Raw genomic sequence first — 17070 nt, 5'->3', positions numbered from 1 at the left:
AAGAAAAATAAATGAGAAGAGGGGGGAAAAGAAAAGAAACAAAAAAAAAAGTGGACGGAGCGGATAAGCCCCAGTCTCTGAAGCCCTTCTCTACCACCATCTTACCGGAAGGTTACTGTGTGATGTCATACTACATCAATGTCACACCCTTAGTATATACTAGCAGCTTACTGTAGCAAATGCACTGTCCCTGTTTCAACACAATAGGCATCTCTCAAAGTCTAAGAGTCCAGGCGAACTATTGTCAGTAAAAGGGTGCCACCACAATCAGTGAAGGCATCAATGGTCCAGGTGGCTGGACACTGTTGTTTGGTTGTTTGGAATATTTGGGCTTAGGTATTTGTATCATTGCAGTCTGAGGAGTGAGCCACAGGCAGGTCTAGTGCAGGGATTAGTGGTAAATGAGTCAGGGAGCTACACAGTCAGGGGTCTGGTCACTCAGGTCAGCCAGGCAGGGGTGGGCATTGTCAGTCCTCGGGATCTATTCGTTGACATTCAAGGTGGGTTACGTGGAGCATTGCTGGGGAGAGGACATTGTGGAAGTGATTCCTGGGGTTTGGAAGCAGCAGGCTGTGATGTAGCATGGAAGATAATTGTGACAGGGAGTAACTTTAACATATGAAGGTGGGAGACGATAAGAGTATGGGAGGGAATGGGATACTATCGAAGAGACATTGGTTACCACCACCTTCACTTCAATGGGGAATTGTGCATCATGATGGAAAACTAAGCTGTAGGCTGAGGGTCCTGGTCTTTAAGTGAGTTGAAAAGTTAAGTACAGTTGGAAGATCAAGGGGAGGTGATGGCCGCATGGTATTATCACTGGGCTGTTAATCCAGAGACTTAGGTAATGTTCTGGGGACTTCAGTTTAAATTCTGCCATGGCAGATGATGGAATTTGAATTCAGTAAAAATTTGGAATTAAATGTCTAATGTTGAGTATTGTCAGTTGTCAGAAAAACCCATCTTGTTCACCAATGTCCTTAAGGAAAGGAAGCTGCTATCCTACTAAACTACACATGACTTCAGACCAACAGCAGTGTCATTGACCATTAATCTCAAAATGGCTACCACCACACCCAGAGTAGACTTTTTTTTTTTGTCGTTGTTGTTGTTGTTGTTGTTGTCTGAGGGAGCAGGCTCCATTCAGTGGTGTGAGCTCCTTCAAGGAGCAATGGCATGCATAAGGCAGTCACGTTTAGGATAAAAATACCTGCACACTCAAAATCCTCCATGTGAACCTCGTGCAATGACCAACTATGTTGAAGAAAAAAAATCCTGGTCAGAGGCTATGTTTAGTCATGCCAGAAATCTTGACAAAATAATCCTGTAATGCCTGTGAAGCAGAAATAATGTGAAGTCAGCGATAAAGTTTCAGTTCCAAAATTCATCAACACATTCCGAGATCTCTCAGGCTGTGCAAGGTCCTGGAGCTGCTTTCCTCACCCCTAGGATGATAAAGTTTTCAGATTACCAAGAAAGCCAGCTTTTTGTATAAGATAATGGGGTGGGGGGTGTAGGGGTGCAGGAATAGGATAGATAGGCTCACTTTTCCTACCACACTGGTCTCTGTGTGCTACACAGATTATGCACCATTCACCTGAATCAAGATCCATGTAGAGACATCCTGCTGCCCTACTTATTCGGGGCATGTCAAAATCCATGTCAAAAGGATTTGAGGATGTTGGTTAAATGTTGTTCGTAAGTGCTATGGCTAATGTGTGATCATGTGACTGAAGAGCTGCTTTATTTCTGATCTTGCCCACATCAGCTCAATAGATCCAGGCTCAAAAGCTGTTGTCAGCATCAGCTATACTGAAACATGTACCTGAAAACCCAGGATCAGCAGCTACCTCCAGTGGATGTGGAGCAGCCTCCTAATGAGTTCCCAGTTATATGGGTCCTTCATGGTGCAGAAAACATGTAGGAAACTAGTCATTTGTCTGGCTGGTCCATGACCTGAAGGGATTTGTGAGCATATAGTAAAGGATGGGAGTTTAGGAAATCTATGTACTCAGGCAAAGTAAATTATACTTCAATTAAAGTTTTCTCAGTAACCGTTTATGATGCATTGAATTAATAACATGACTCTTGAAATAAGCATTTGGAAATGTAATGTAGATTTCGCAGTTTGTAATATAGATTTTACAAAAATATATTGCTGCCCAAGGCATCTTTGGTTAAGCACTGAATTTTTAATACAAAATAAAATTCTCCTTCCTATTTTTTACAGAAACTTCCCAGTAAATTCAAGAAAATCTATTCAGAATTTGAAAGCTTAATGGTGCGTAAGCTTTAACATTTATAGTTATTTTAAGTGTATTTATAAAGATAACCAAGACTATTATATTCGGGTATCACAGAGATCCCGAAACTTTGTCGTCAATTTGTATCTTTATTGCATTGGTGCTTCTTTAAATCCTCAACTCAGATCATTCCAATCTGTTAGTTCAAGTCCCCTCATCTCCGTTGCTATTATTTCGAGATTGTTCCCATTGTGCCTTTCCCTTGCCACTGCCCCATGTGTATCCACCCTGCTTCCATGCCACTTAGTGCTCCCACACTCCCAAATTGATGCAGACTTTTCTGCAAATCTGATCCTGATCTGTGTGCATTATATTTATGAATTAATTATGTTTGTTGCATCTTCTCTACATATTTGTACGTATACATACTCAAAGAAACATGTTACGTTACATATGAGCGTATAGATAAGCAGCAGGAGTAGGTCACTTGTCCCTTCAAGCCTTCACTGCCATTCAATAAGATCAGACCTAATGTTTAACCTCAACTCTACATTTCTGCCTATCCCCCATTATCTTTCATCCCCTTAGTAATCAAGAATCTATTTATTTGCATTTCACTTTTTTTTACATCCTCATGGCACGGTGGCACAGTGGTAAGCACTGTTGCCTCACAGCGCCGGAGACCCAGGTTCAATTCCCACCTCAGGCGACTGACTGTGTGGAGTTTGCACGTTCTCCCCGTGTCTGCGAGGGTTTCCTCCGGGTGCTCCGGTTTCCTCCCACAGTCCAAAGATGTGCAGGTCAGGTGAATTGGCCGTGCTAAATTGCCCGTAGTGTTAGGTAAGGGGTAAATGTAAGGGTATGGGTGGGTTACGCTTCGGCGGGTCGGTGTGGACTTGTTGGGCCGAAGGGCCTGTTTCCACACTGTAATGTAATCTAAAAATCCCATCATGCTTCAAACTCTTTCACAATCAATGAATTATTTTTGAGGTGTTCTTTAGGCAAATCGTCATGTAACTATTTACCACAAACAATAGTCAGATGGCCAGATAATCTGTGTTGGAATATTGGTTGAATGTTGGTGAGACTTTCTGAAATAGCATATTAAGATCTTTCACATTCATTTGAAAGCTGATGATGCTTATTTATTAACTTAATTAGGGATGATATGTTTGATAATATCCCATCTGCACTGCAGTAGTTGAAAGGCTGGATTATGTCCTGTAGTCCTGAAGTGGGACTTGAAATTTTCTTCATCTTTTAAGTGTGCACAAAGTATTGTTTCTAACAATCTTTTTGACCAAGCACAGCAAAAACTGTGCTGCAAAAATCAGTGTAGATATTTAATTTTCTTAATAAATACAGGCCTTTTAAATAGGAATATAGCATATTTTGGAGGGGGGGGTTTCTACCTCCTGGAAATCATCATTGTTTTGAAAATTCATCTTTGTTTAAAGCTGTGGTATTTATTTTATACTTACGTAAAAAATTGTATTCCACTTAACATAAATCTGTTGAGAATACTTGCTGCAGTTAGTTAATCAATATGACTATTAAATACTAAAAAAAATTTCTGTAGGATCCTTCCAGGAACCATAGGGCATACAGACTTACAGTAGCCAAACTGGAGCCACCAATCATTCCCTTCATGCCTTTACTTATAAAAGGTAATTCAATCATACTTCCTTCCTTTTGCATTGCAAATGTTATTTATCAAGCTGTTAAGCATAGATTGTTTTTATTGCTTTAATAATTTCATCCACAACAGTTAAATAAGAATAAGCAATAATTATAATACTTAACTAAAGCTGGTTAAGTCATGTTCCCTAATTAATTTAATCAGTTCAGGAATGCGTGAAGAATGTAATGCCAGCTTGAGGTCTTTTACAATTGGAAGAAATTGTTTGCTGATTGCTTCTTTTTTCACAGACATGACATTTACCCATGAAGGCAACAATACACTCAGGGATAGCCTTATCAATTTTGAAAAAATGGTAAGCTTCAAGATATATTTTTGGGGGAAAGCACAGAAAGGAATTTTCACTTGCAAATTATCTATTTCGACTCTTTAAAATTGTTTGGGTTTTTTTTAAATGTGTTTTTTAGTGTTCTATGCTATTATTTATACTAAATGGTGTAGCATAGCATTTCATTCTTCATATGGGATATTCAGTATCAAATATTGAAGATTCTATATTCATTTTTCAATTTACTTTGTACCTTCTGCTACAGCTAACTTCACAAACACCTTTCTAGACTTTTCAAATTGGATATACTGATTGGAAAAGATGAAGGGGGATGAGAGGAGGCCAATGCAGAAAACCTGTGTGTCATAAAAGTCTAGGCGCATAGGTCATTGGATCACATTTTGTGTAATGGGATATGGGAGAATTCAGCTCCTAAAGTTTCAGGCTACATGTTCATGCAGTGCCAATCAGGAACAAACCTATCTGGAATTTAATATGTGATTCCTCTTCAGGAGTTGTCCGTATTTTACAAACTGAGTATTTAAATCTGCTGATTTTTCCCTCCTCTCCTGCCATTCCCTTGCTGCATTCTACTATCATTTAAATTAGCAAGCAGCACAAAGTTTAGATGCTTCCTACATCAAAAAGAATGTGCACAGGTGAATCAGACATTGAAATTCCTTTGCTCTTGCTTCATGTTCCACTAAAATTTGTATTGATTCTAAAACCAGTTTTTTTCGAAGATGAGCATCCATAACAAAATGGATATTCAATAAGATTTATATATATTAGTGGTTCTCATGACTTAAATTTTTCTTTTTATTTTTGTTTCAGCATATGATTGGCAACTCAGTAAGGACAGCCAGACACTGCAGAAGTCAGCCCTTCAGTAAGTCAATATTTTTGAATATGAGCTGAACGCCAGGTATTCAGGGCCTCATGTTCCTGCTCTGATTTGTTACTCTTCTAACTTTCTGCTTGAGGATTCCTGGAGCTAGAAGTGAAGAGATCCAAACCCATAACCATGATTGAAATGATATTTATAAATGCTGTTAAAACTGTGTACTCCAGCTAGTGGTGACTAATATACTTATTCCACCAGCTGTGTGAAGGGATCCTATATTTTGAGAAGAAAATAGGCTGCTTCTCAGTTCCTGAAGGACTTTACAAGTTAATTTCACAGTAAGGAAGCAGGAACAAATGAACTCCTCCACCGAATCAGCTCAACAAACCTTTTAGATCTTTTCTCCTTTAATCTTGGGATTAGTTTGGCAATCCAATTTGTCCATGCAAACCATTTTCTTCTTAATGAAAGGTGCCTTATGATTTTACAATCTTTTGTCATTTCTCATATGATTCAACAAATGAATATTTTATCCCCTTCACTTTATTCTTCTTGTGGCCTAATGACTAATGTAATTCATACCAAGTTCAGATACCTGCATTTCCCAATTTTATAAGTACCCGGAATGCACTTTGGTCCAGTTAAATTTATTAATTTCAGCTTACTCCTTTAGATTTCAAACAGTTGAATGAGATTTTTGCCATTCTTTATAACTTCTCTCCTGAAGAAAGGCCAATAGGTAGAAATTCAAAATACTATTCTGCTTTGGTCCAGTTAAATTTATTAATTTCAGCTTACTTAAATGTTTTTGTAATATACGTTTTATGTAGCTTGATGCGTTTCTGGGGATAAGTGTGGTCTGAAGGAGAATGGGCTTCATGCACTATTAATTTTTATCAGATACTTTGTTTCTTTTCTGAGCTCGTACCAGTCTGTCAATTTAGAAAAAGATGTAGAAAGAAATGAGATTATAAAATAGTATTTTGAATTTCTACCTATTGGCCTTTCTTCAGGAGAGAAGTTATAAAGAATGGCAAAAATCTCATTCAACTGTTTGAAATCTAAAGGGAGTTCTAATTGTCAGAAATGATAACAATATACTCAAAGGTGATATTCACTTTGTGTCTACTTGAGGCAAGTGATGGAAGGAGAAATCTGTCCACTGGTAATCCAGTGGTACTAGTTAGAGGCCCTTCAGCAAATTGTCCTTGCTCAACAATCACTCATAGGCAGTTCACTACTGATCAAGTGTTCAGGGAGATCCAGCTCTACTCCATTGAGCCAAGTCAAAGTAAGGGATTAAATGAGGGAGGACAACTGAAGCAGGTAGAGAAGACCATTGTATTGGGAACCAACTGCTTTGGAACCCTAATTTAAATATTTCAGTAAGGCTTTCACCTGTTTTCAGTGAGATTGCTCACTTAATTGTGGTCTTTGAAAGTTTGAGCTAAGTCACCTCAGCAGGCAGTGACCATTTTTTTTTTTAAACATCCTCTGCCAATTCTTCCATTTTTCAAAGTGAAAAGGAATGCTAAGCAACTGAAATATTCTTCATTCAATCGATGGAATTCAGAGTGTAATCATCTCCTTCATTACGACGTGGAAGGTCCACAGCAGCCACTCTGACAGAAGCAAATATACTGTTTGTGCTTCTAATAATAGAAGTATTATATATTGAATAATTGAAAGGATAATATACAGGATTAGAAAAATCTAATATTTTCCATCCAAGCCAGTCCCAATGATGAAAAAAAAACATACTTGTACTCTCTTATACCACTCAATCACTTCCTTTTACTTAGTTTTCCTGCTGCTTCCTTAATTTCTTGCATATATCTGCCTGATTCTAAATGTCCTTTGTCATTTTGTTCAGCTAACAATATTTTTATTTACCAGATCCAGATTCATCACTTGCAAACAAGAACCATCAGGATGTCCGTGTATATGTTCGACAGCTTAATGTAATTGACAATCAGAGAACTTTATCACAGTTGTCTCACAAGTTGGAACCACGGCGATCCTAATAGCTTTTCACTGCCATAAAAGAAAATATTTATTGAATTTCAGCACAATGGGCGCTGTGTGGTTTGTAATAAAAGTAATTATTGAAATTGGATGGTAAGTTAGCTACCTTCATTCCAGAGGAAGATCATTCTGAATGCTTTAGTCCATGTTACAGTTATTATACCTGCCTTTTCCAAGATTTGGAATTCATAATGTGTTTCATAATGACCAAAATATCTTCTCTATTAAAAGAACAGTTTTCTTTTACTTAGATTCTTATGTGTACAATGCAGAAGAATTTGTGCCAAGAATTTCCCTATTTAAGCACACTGAGTTGATCCTTAAATCTTTAAAACAAGTTACATTTGTTCAGATTCTATAAGCAGGTTGTTTTGTTTCAAGATGATGGCACAAAATATTTGATATTTTCACTAATTGTTACTTCTTTTTAAGGTATTTCTAAACTTTCCACTTTAGGTCAAAACTTGGAAAACAGCACAAAATGCACAAGATAAAATTGTGGAACAAATTCCAGCATTTCCTGTAACCTTTTTTGTTAGTATTATAATCAAGTTTTAGTCTTTTAATATAAAATCAGTGTAACCTTTAAAGCTGAGTGAATATAGGCATGTCCTGTTTGCCTAGAAGGTGCTACCTCAAAGTGTTAGTTGCCCCAACCAACTCTCGATAACATGGTGTGGAAGTCTGCTGTGCTTGTTAGTAACACACTCGTTTAATTAAGCACCACCCAACTAGTTAACCGCAAGCACACCTCGACACCAGAGTTTTATTCTTTTTAGGATGTTTTGTAACTTCTGCTCTCAAAATTATTTTCAACTAAACAAAATTGGATTTAGAAATTGAAAAATGTGTCCAGAATGCACCAAATTTACTTTATAAAATTCTGATCATATTCTGTCCATCCCCATCCCTCAACCCTCAGGGATGCATGCCTCCAGACACTTGAAAAAAAGTATCAAACATCATGTTATTGTGACACACAGCCACCCTGTTACAGAAATCTGTGGAAATCCCTGAATGCTGATTTATTTGTTTAGCACTATTAAGCAAATATAAAATTGTTTTTTTTAAAAAGCTTAATACATTTATCAGTGAACGTTCTTTAATTGATACTGTGCCAAAAGTGTTGCTATATTTAATTTATTGTTTCTGTTTAATTTATGTATGTTTATACATTTGTCAACTAACTATTACATCAAGTTACATTTTTGTTAGAGTTCAAATGTTCACTGCCTTGTATTCATTGTTTATAAATAATGTTATTATGTGTACAGCAAATGTCTCTAATGTTTGCTCGGATAAAACAAATGTGACAATGGTATGTTTCCTCGAATCAAATAAAAATTAAGCTGTTTCTACAAAATAGCTTATTTTCTTGTAAACCGGTAATAAACTGTTGCTTTGCCATTTATCAACACTGATTTAAAATGTTAGGCCAATTAAATTCTCCTATCTAATACAGAAAATATACTTAGTTAAAAATCACACAACACCAGGTTATAGTCCAACAGGTTTAATTGGAAGCACACTAGCTTTCGGAGCGATGCTCCGTCATCAGGTGATTGTGAAGGAGCGTCGCTCCGAAAGCTAGTGCTTCCAATTAAACCTGTTGGACTATAACCTGGTGGTGTGTGATTTTTAACTTTGTACATCCCAGTCCAACACCGGCATCTCCGAATCAGAAAATATACTGATTTGCTTGTCTCGAATTCACTTTATTTCAGCAGTTCAAGGAATATGGAACAAAGGCTTGTGGAGTTTTTTTCCCTTTTGCACATATTTTTTTTTAGCAGTTCATATATACCACACATACATAGAAGTTTAATTATGATACAAGAATGGCACAGTGCACCACTATGATTTAATGATTTATTTGCCTTCCAAACAATTCCAGTGTAAACAGACATCTTGATTTTCCAGATTTTGAATAGGAACCAAAAGTGAGTTCAAATTTCCAACAAGGTTATTTCAACTGTTTTTAGACTTAAAATCTTGTGTAACTGTTCTTTGCTGAAAATGTATTGCTGGAAAAGCGCAGCAGGTCAGGCAGCATCCAAGGAACAGGAGAATCGACGTTTCGGGCATAAGCCCTTCTTCAGGAAGAAGGGCTTATACCCGAAACATCGATTCTCCTGTTCCTTGGATGCTGCCTGACCTGCTGCGCTTTTCCAGCATCACATTTTCAGCTCTGATCTCCAGCATCTGCAGCCCTCACTTTCTCTCTGTAACTGTTCTTTCCCTTGTCAGTGTTAAAATACTGATTAGCTCTGGCCTCACCATTCTGCTTCCATCCAGGCATGCAGAAATAATGCAATGGGGACTGTGCAAATGGCATTAGAGCAAAAGCTTCTCTCAACAACTTGTTGTAAAATCACTAGTTTATTCACCATCAAACAATGCCAGGTTCTGGACTGAACCAACACTTGTCTGAAAATTCAAGGCGACCTATGAAATCTCCTTTCCCTCTTTTGTCTGTATCTTAATCCCAGTTTATTTTTGTGGCAACATGTGCCAATGCACTAAAATACTGTACAACACTTCAAAACATTTCTTCTTTAGTTTTCCACACCATATTCTGACAGTTCCTTTTTAATTATTCTTGTCGCGTTAAGGTTCACAAACCGAGAATGTCCTATTCCTGTTGTAAAGTGCCCCATGTTCCTGCCTGAATTTGAGAGTATAATTATGCAAATCGACTGAAACAAAACTTTGCACATTAATCTTAATAATAAAATGTACCAATTCTTAAGCATTTTGACATGATTTATATTAGTGAATGAAAACAGCTCCATGTTTGTAAAAGTTTTTTAAAACACGCATTGCATTCATGTTGTGCAATTTTAATGGTCAGCTACAGTATTGATTTATAATTACGGAAAAATAAACTTTTAACTGAATACAAGAAATGTTTTACAAAATTTGACTTTTCTGCATGTCCTAGTAAACTGCTGTTCACCTGTCATGTCCTCCTATTCAGGTTAGCTGTATTTAAAAATAATAAATAGTTTGCCACTGGCATAAGTTTGGAGAATCAGGCAATCTCCAAAAAAGGAGAGAGAATCTGACTATCACACCTCGAAATGCAAAGGTGTTACCATCACGGAATCCCCTCACTATCAACATGCTGGGAGTTATGATTGATCAGAAGTCATCTGATTGATCCAAGCCAAAGCAGTTAGAGTTCACCAGTAGTGTTAGTTCCTAAACCAGATGGGTTGACGTACGTTTCGCATAAAGAAGTAAATAGAGTAATGAAAGCAAATTCATACTTTAATTCATCAAGGAAATCCCTGGAGGTTTACAGGGAATTTGAGACTTTACTGAAGAAGGAAATCAGGAAGGTGAAAAGGAGGCATGAGACAGCCTTGGCTGAGAAGATTACAGTGAATCCAAAGAGGCTCTTTGAAAGATAAAGAATATTAAAAGATAAAGAATAACTGGAGACAGAATATAGTGCCTCAAGGACCAAACTGGACATGTATGTGTAGAACCGCAGGAGATAGGCAAGGTCCTCAATGAATATTTCTCCTGTGTTTACCATGGAGAAAGACATGAAAACTTGGGTACTTGGGTTAGTTAGTGGTGATACCTTGGGGACAGTCCATATCGCCAAGGTGATGTTGGATGTATTAGAATGTACGAAGCTGGATAAATCTCCTAGTCCTGACCAGATAGATCCAAGAACACTGCAAGAGGCTAGAGAATAAATTGCGGGGGCCCTGACGTTTTTGTATCATTGTTAGCCTCCGGTGAGGTCCTGGAAGACTGGAGGTTAGCAAATGTTGTACCATTATTCAAGAAGGGCTACAAATAAAAGCATAGGAACTATTGACTAGTAAGCTTAACATCTGTGATGGGTAAGTTACTTGAGAAGATTCTGAGGGATAAGATATACCTGCATTTGGAAAGACAGGGTCTGATTAGGAATAGTCAGCATAGCTTTGAGAGTGGGAGATCATCCCTCACATATTTGTTGGAATTCTTTGATGAACTGACCAGGATGGTAGATGTAGTCTATATGGATTTCAGTAAGGCCTTTGATAAGGTTCCACATGGTAGGCTGCTGTGGAAGATTAGATCACATGGAATCCAGGGCGAGCTGCCAAATTGGATACAAAATTGCCTTGAAAAGTAGGAAGCAGAGGGCAATAGTGAAAGGATGCTTGTTGGACTGGAAGCCTGTGACTAGTGGAGTGCCTCGAGGGTTGGTACTGGGCCCATTGCTGTTTGTTATCTATATCATGATTTGTACAAGGCATGATTAGTATGTTTGATGACACTAAAATAGAAGGTATCATGAATCATGGGGAAAGTTATCAGAAATTGCAGCAGGACCTTGATTAGCTGGGGAAGTGGGCTGAGAAATGATAAATTGAAGTTATATAGAGAAATGTGAGGTCTTACATTATGGAAAGTCAAATCAAGGTCGGAGTTTTCATGGTGAATGGTAGGGCCTTGGGGAGTGAAGTGGAACAGAGGAATCTTGGAGTTCAGGTTCACAATTCTTTGAAAGTGGAGTTACAGGTAGACTGGGCAGTGAAGAAAGCTTTTGGCACACTGGCCTTTATCAGTCATGGCATAGAGTATAGAAATTGGGAATGTATGTTGCAGTTGAACAGTATGTTGGTGAGGCTACACTTGGAGTATTGTCTTCAATTTGGTCACCTTGTTATAAGAAGAATGTTATTCAAGTGAAAAGAATACAGAAGAAATTTACAAATGTGCTTCCTGGACTCAATGGTCTGAGTTATAGGGAGAGATTGAACAAGCTAGGACTTCTTTTCTGCAGGAGACTGAGGGAGGGACCTTATAGAAATGTTTAAGATCATGAGAGGCATGGATGGGGTGAATGCAGTATTTGTGGAAGGAAAGATGAGCTGGTTTTCATATTGCAGAGAACGGAGTGTTTTTGTTTGGCTGTTGTTGACCTGATTTATCTTCTGGTCTGACTAGTCTCTCTCACTATCTTGCTCACAGCACAAGCTGTTCAGCTACCTGCCAACAAATCACCTTGTTGACAGGTAGAGAAGCTTTGTTATTGGTTTGTGGACCTGGGACCAATTATCAACCAGCTTCACTTGTAAACAATGCCTCTGTCTGCATATTTTTAGAATCCACAGCTAAACAAAAAGAGTTTACAATAAATATCAAATTCTTCATTTTCAAAACATGTAGTCATTCTTGTAAATCTACGGTCTTTAAAACCACTCTTTTTCATTTGAGTCTAGTTTTTAACAGTTTTTGTTTAAATTAAGTCTTTATAACCCTTTCTAAATGTGAATTGTAAAATGCTACTGATTTGGAAGTGGGTACAGTCTTGTTTGGGAATCATGTATAACAGTGGGTTACCCAGAAATTAAACTGGTATCCGAGGAAGAACTCTAAACTGGAAAAGAAGACTTTGTGATTATTATTGAGTCTTTAACATTTTGTAGTCACTGCCTGTCACAACTACAAATAAACATTAATATACACAAACTATAATCTCTTAGCTTTTATAGGGGATGTTAAAACTCAAAATGCAAGATTATTTTGGTAGAGTTTACTAATTCAATCTTATTGCATCAAATTTTTTCACACTGCTGGACTGGACATGCATAACACTTAGAGGGCCATATCAAAATGCTGCAGAATTCATCAACATGAAGGAGTTCCATTTCATTAATGTTCAGGTGATCTGTGATCACCATTATCACTTCCTGGATGTTATCTTAGCTGCTTCATGATTCCTCCATACTGGAATACTCTAAGTATCTTTTGCTTCTGAGGGTCCAAGTACCTTCCAAGGCAGGTTATGGGGGTCAAGGGCTACCTGTGCATTCATGGCACATGATTCAATGCAAAAACCCTTTTACTGACGTGGAGCATAGACAAAATGCTGCCCATGCATTGACAGGGACTTGGTGAAGTAGACAAAGCAGCTATTGAAGATGGTATTCTACTGCTTATACCTGTCTCGTATAAGCCTGGAGTGTGTCCTCCAGTGTAATCTGGTAAGGGTATGCTGCATGATCCTGGCATGCTCTGCTCTGTACAATTGAAGGAGGCAACAAGTCGGCATGTTGGATCCTAGGAGAAAGCAAGGACTGGAGATCTGAGTCAAAAAGTGTGGTGCTGGAAAAGCACATCTGATCAGGCAGCATCCAAGGAGCAGGCGAGTCAATGTTTCGGGCATAAGCCCTTCATTACCTGAAATGTCGATTCTCCTGCTCCTCGGATGCTGCCTGACTGGCTGTGCTTTTCCAGCACCACATTGTTCAGCATGCTGGATCCTGAAGAATTGGCGGGGGGGCAATGGGGGATTGGGTATATCCTCTGAGGAGAACGAGAATGTTGGGAAGGAGGAGGCTGCTGCTGTTCATGAGAAAGGTCAATTGCTTCAGGCGCTATAAGCCAGACAGGGCTTCATTAATACCAATTCCAATGTCTGAGAGATAGATGCAGAAGACCATCATAGACTGTAAAGTATTCATTGGTCATGATGCCAAAAATCTTGCCTCCAATGTGGGGATGAACTTTAACTTCTGTTGGTTTTATTTGCTTTTCTTTTTGCTGTCTGTAAGCAAAAGTTCATGTTTGCCTTTGTCCAACTGCTTGTCTGTATGTGATTATTCCCCACTGAACAATGATAACTCTGAGTCTACAGTAAGCATTGGGATAAGGTAGTGCTGTCTTAGAGGGTGTCCAGACAAGATGTGGCTTTGGCTCCAACAACAAAGAAGTTTGACACATTTCAGGACCACATCCATAAACATTCGTTCCCTCCACCAGCAACACTCAGTAGCAGCAGTGTGCACTCTCTACAAGATGACTGCAAAAATTCACCAAAGATCCCTCAACAGCACTTTCCAAACCCACGACCACTTCCTTCTAAAAATGCAAAATCAGCAAATACACGTGAACACTGCAAATTGCCCTCCAAGCTATTCACCATCCCGACTTGGAAATATATCACTGTTCCTTCACTGTTAATGGGACAAAGGGCAGTTAGGTCACCCTACAGCATATGGAAGTCAGCTTGCCACCCTTTAGTCAAGGGCAAATGGAATGGGCAATAAATGCTGGCCAGCTAATGACACTCACATTCCACAAGTAAATTTAAATAAAAGGACGGGCAAAGTGTTGAGTCCGGTGGTTGAAGTGTGACTAGAGTGAGAGAATGGGTTTGTACATGCATGGAAGTGTCAGTTAAATGTCATAACAGCGAGCATTTGGGACTGCTGTGCTATGGCGTTACCAGTGAGGGGCAATGCTGATTGTCAATTTTTGTGTAAGTGTATAGTAGCTTTTCACTGATGGTGCAAGTGTAATAGATGTCACTTTTTCAGCAAATACCTGTTGAGAGGTACTTGAAAGGCATATGATAAGATGGGGCTGCAATTGACCATGAGAGATGCCATAGAGGTGGAGTTGGTAATTAATGTAGGACTTTTGATGTATGACAAAAGAAATCCCCTGATCTTGCAATGAAAAGCCCTCCAAAAACTCAGTAGAAAACACACTTAGTCAAAAGAAACCTTAAGATTCAGCCCCATGTTTTTTGCAGCGCAGCAAGCAGGATTCTTTGTGAGATAATGTGGCACTAGGATAAGTTAAGGAAAAAATGCCATCAACAGATTTTTAGGTTTGCTTTTCAAGTTGCAATTTTACTCTGAAGGCACCCAGAGACATCCAGAAGCCTGCAAATAAGAAACACCTTTCACCATCTCTGTCTGTGAGTGGAAGAAAATTCAACAAATCATCTATAGGCTCTGAATAAAGGACTTCAATTCAGAGGAATATCTAGGTCCACCTGAATCAAAGACTGAACATTGCTCCACAGTCAACCTTGTGCCAACTTTGTTAAAAACCTAAAGAACTGTGAGAATTAACTCATTCCACCCTTCTGGTCAGAACTGAGCTCTTTGTGCACCTTCCCTGCAGCTGTAACATTGTATTCCTCATTCTGTGTTATTACCCTATGTAATTTATATTGCATGATTTGCCTATATTGCATGCAAACAAACTTTTCACTGTACCTAGGTACATAGGACAATAATATTTTCCATATCTATATTTTTCCACCCATCCTATTTCTATCAAAACATTATTTTTGTTTTATTTGTGAAAGAAAGTCTGTGTGTTTGTGCTTTTAAAGTTGCTAACTTAGTAATAAAGCAGTAATCCATTTGTTTTATAATTGTTAGAGAAAAGTTTGTTTCCAATAAATAGTTAATGTTAATGATAAAACCAGATATGAATTACTTTTGTCCCAAATAGCTGTCTGTTGGGCAAATTGATCATCTTAGTGGCTTAATTGTGTAGTTATACACTTGTGATGTTTTTGTGGAAAAGTGGCATTAAATTCTTGGTACAATTTTCACAAGTGAATTACAATAAAGACATTAGCGTGATCATTCAAGGTTGAAGAATCAGGCTGATAATAAAAATCACAGAGGACAAGTGGAAAAGGAACTAAAATAGGGAAAGATACAATAGGAGAATAGATTGTGGCTAACAATACAGAAGTCAAAGTCCTCTGTATGCATTGTAACAGTAAAAGGATTGTCAGAAGGTTTGTGGGGATAACTGAAGAGTGATGAGGACTTGAGATTACAGATTACAGATTACATTACAGTGTAGTGTAGAAACAGGCCCTTCGGCCCAACAAGTCCACACCGACCCGCCGAAGCGAAACCCACCCATACCCCTACATTTACCCCTTACCTAACACTACGGGCAATTTAGCATGGCCAATTCACCTGACCCTGCACATCTTTTGGACTGTGGGAGGAAACCGGAGCACCCGGAGGAAACCCACGCAGACACGGGGAGAACGTGCAAACTCCACACAGTCAGTCGCCTGAGGCGGGAATTGAACCCGGGTCTACAGGCGCTGTGAGGCAGCAGTGCTAACCACTGTGCCACCGTTCAAAACATGCCAATGACATGAAAGTTGTAGATACAGTAAACATGAAGATAATAGTAATAGGTTTCGTGGGGACATTGACATGCTGGTGGAGTGAAGGGATTTATGGCAGAGTAAATTAAATATAGAAAAGCGAGGTGGTGAATTTTGGCAGAAGGAATGAGGAAAGATACAGGCTAAATCATACAATTACAGAGGTGATGCAAGAAGAGAGAGATCTCTGAGTATTTGTGCACAAATGTCTGAAGGTGGCAGAGGGGGTTAGCAAAGCAGTTAATAAAGCATGTGAAATCCTGAGCTTTATTACAAAGGTGTAGATTATAAAAGGTTGGAGGTTTGCCCCCAGCTGGAGTACTGTCCCCAGTGCTAGAGACCATGTATATGGAAGAGGAAGGCTTGGGAGAAGGTACATAAGGGATTTAACAGAATGTAATCCCTCATCCCTGGAGTAAGTCACATGGACAGTCTAAAGTAACTTTGGTTTGTTCTGCTTGGAGCAGAAAATTCTAAGTGGAAACTTGATATGGATGCTACGAGAGAAAGAGGAACTGTTTCCAATCTATGAAGGAAAACAATTTTCTGATTCAGTATGTAGATGTACCTACTAGAGAAGGTGCAAAACCTGACCTACTCTTGGGAAATAAGGCAGGGCAGATGACTGAGGTGTCAGTGGGGGAGCACTTTGGGGCCAGCGACCATAATTCTATTAGATTTAAAATAGTGATGGAAAAGGATAGACCAGATCTAAAAGTTGAAGTTATAAATTGGAGAAAGGCCAATTTTGGCGGTATTAGGCAAGAACTTTTGAAAGCTGATTGGAGGCAGATGTTTGCAGGTTAAGGGACGGCTGGAAAATGGGAAGCCTTCAGAAATGAGATAATGAGAAACCAGAGAAAGTATATTCCTGTCAGGGTGAAAGGAAAGACTGGTAGGTGTAGGGAATGCTGGATGACTAAAGAAGTTGAGAGTTTGGTTAAGAAAAAGAAGGAAGCATATGTCAAGTATAGACAGGATAGATCATATGAATCCTTAGAAGAGAATAAAGGCAGTTGGAGTTTACTTAAGAGGGAAATCAGGAGG

The 17070-nt window shown here is 38.7% G+C and overlaps 1 protein-coding gene across 3 annotated transcripts in view; it reads left to right on the top strand.

The window, feature by feature from the left end:
- The window catches only part of rapgef4a (Rap guanine nucleotide exchange factor 4a), a 291278-nt gene extending 282833 nt beyond the window's left edge, over positions 1-8445 (top strand). For all 3 annotated transcript variants that reach the window (XM_043693617.1, XM_043693619.1, XM_043693618.1), the window contains 5 exons: positions 2234-2284; positions 3826-3913; positions 4176-4240; positions 5048-5102; positions 6954-8445. In XM_043693617.1, coding sequence (XP_043549552.1) covers positions 2234-2284; positions 3826-3913; positions 4176-4240; positions 5048-5102; positions 6954-7081 — 387 coding nt within the window. In that variant the 3' untranslated portion in view covers positions 7082-8445. The remainder of the gene's footprint in view (positions 1-2233; positions 2285-3825; positions 3914-4175; positions 4241-5047; positions 5103-6953) is intronic.
- Positions 8446-17070: the final 8625 nt, after the last annotated feature.

The sequence above is a fragment of the Chiloscyllium plagiosum genome, chromosome 7, assembly GCF_004010195.1.
Source record: "Chiloscyllium plagiosum isolate BGI_BamShark_2017 chromosome 7, ASM401019v2, whole genome shotgun sequence".
In the NCBI taxonomy this organism is placed as follows: Eukaryota; Metazoa; Chordata; class Chondrichthyes; order Orectolobiformes; family Hemiscylliidae; genus Chiloscyllium; species Chiloscyllium plagiosum.
The sequence above is the reverse complement of the archived record's forward strand: the minus strand, read 5'-3'. Positions and strand labels throughout refer to the sequence as shown.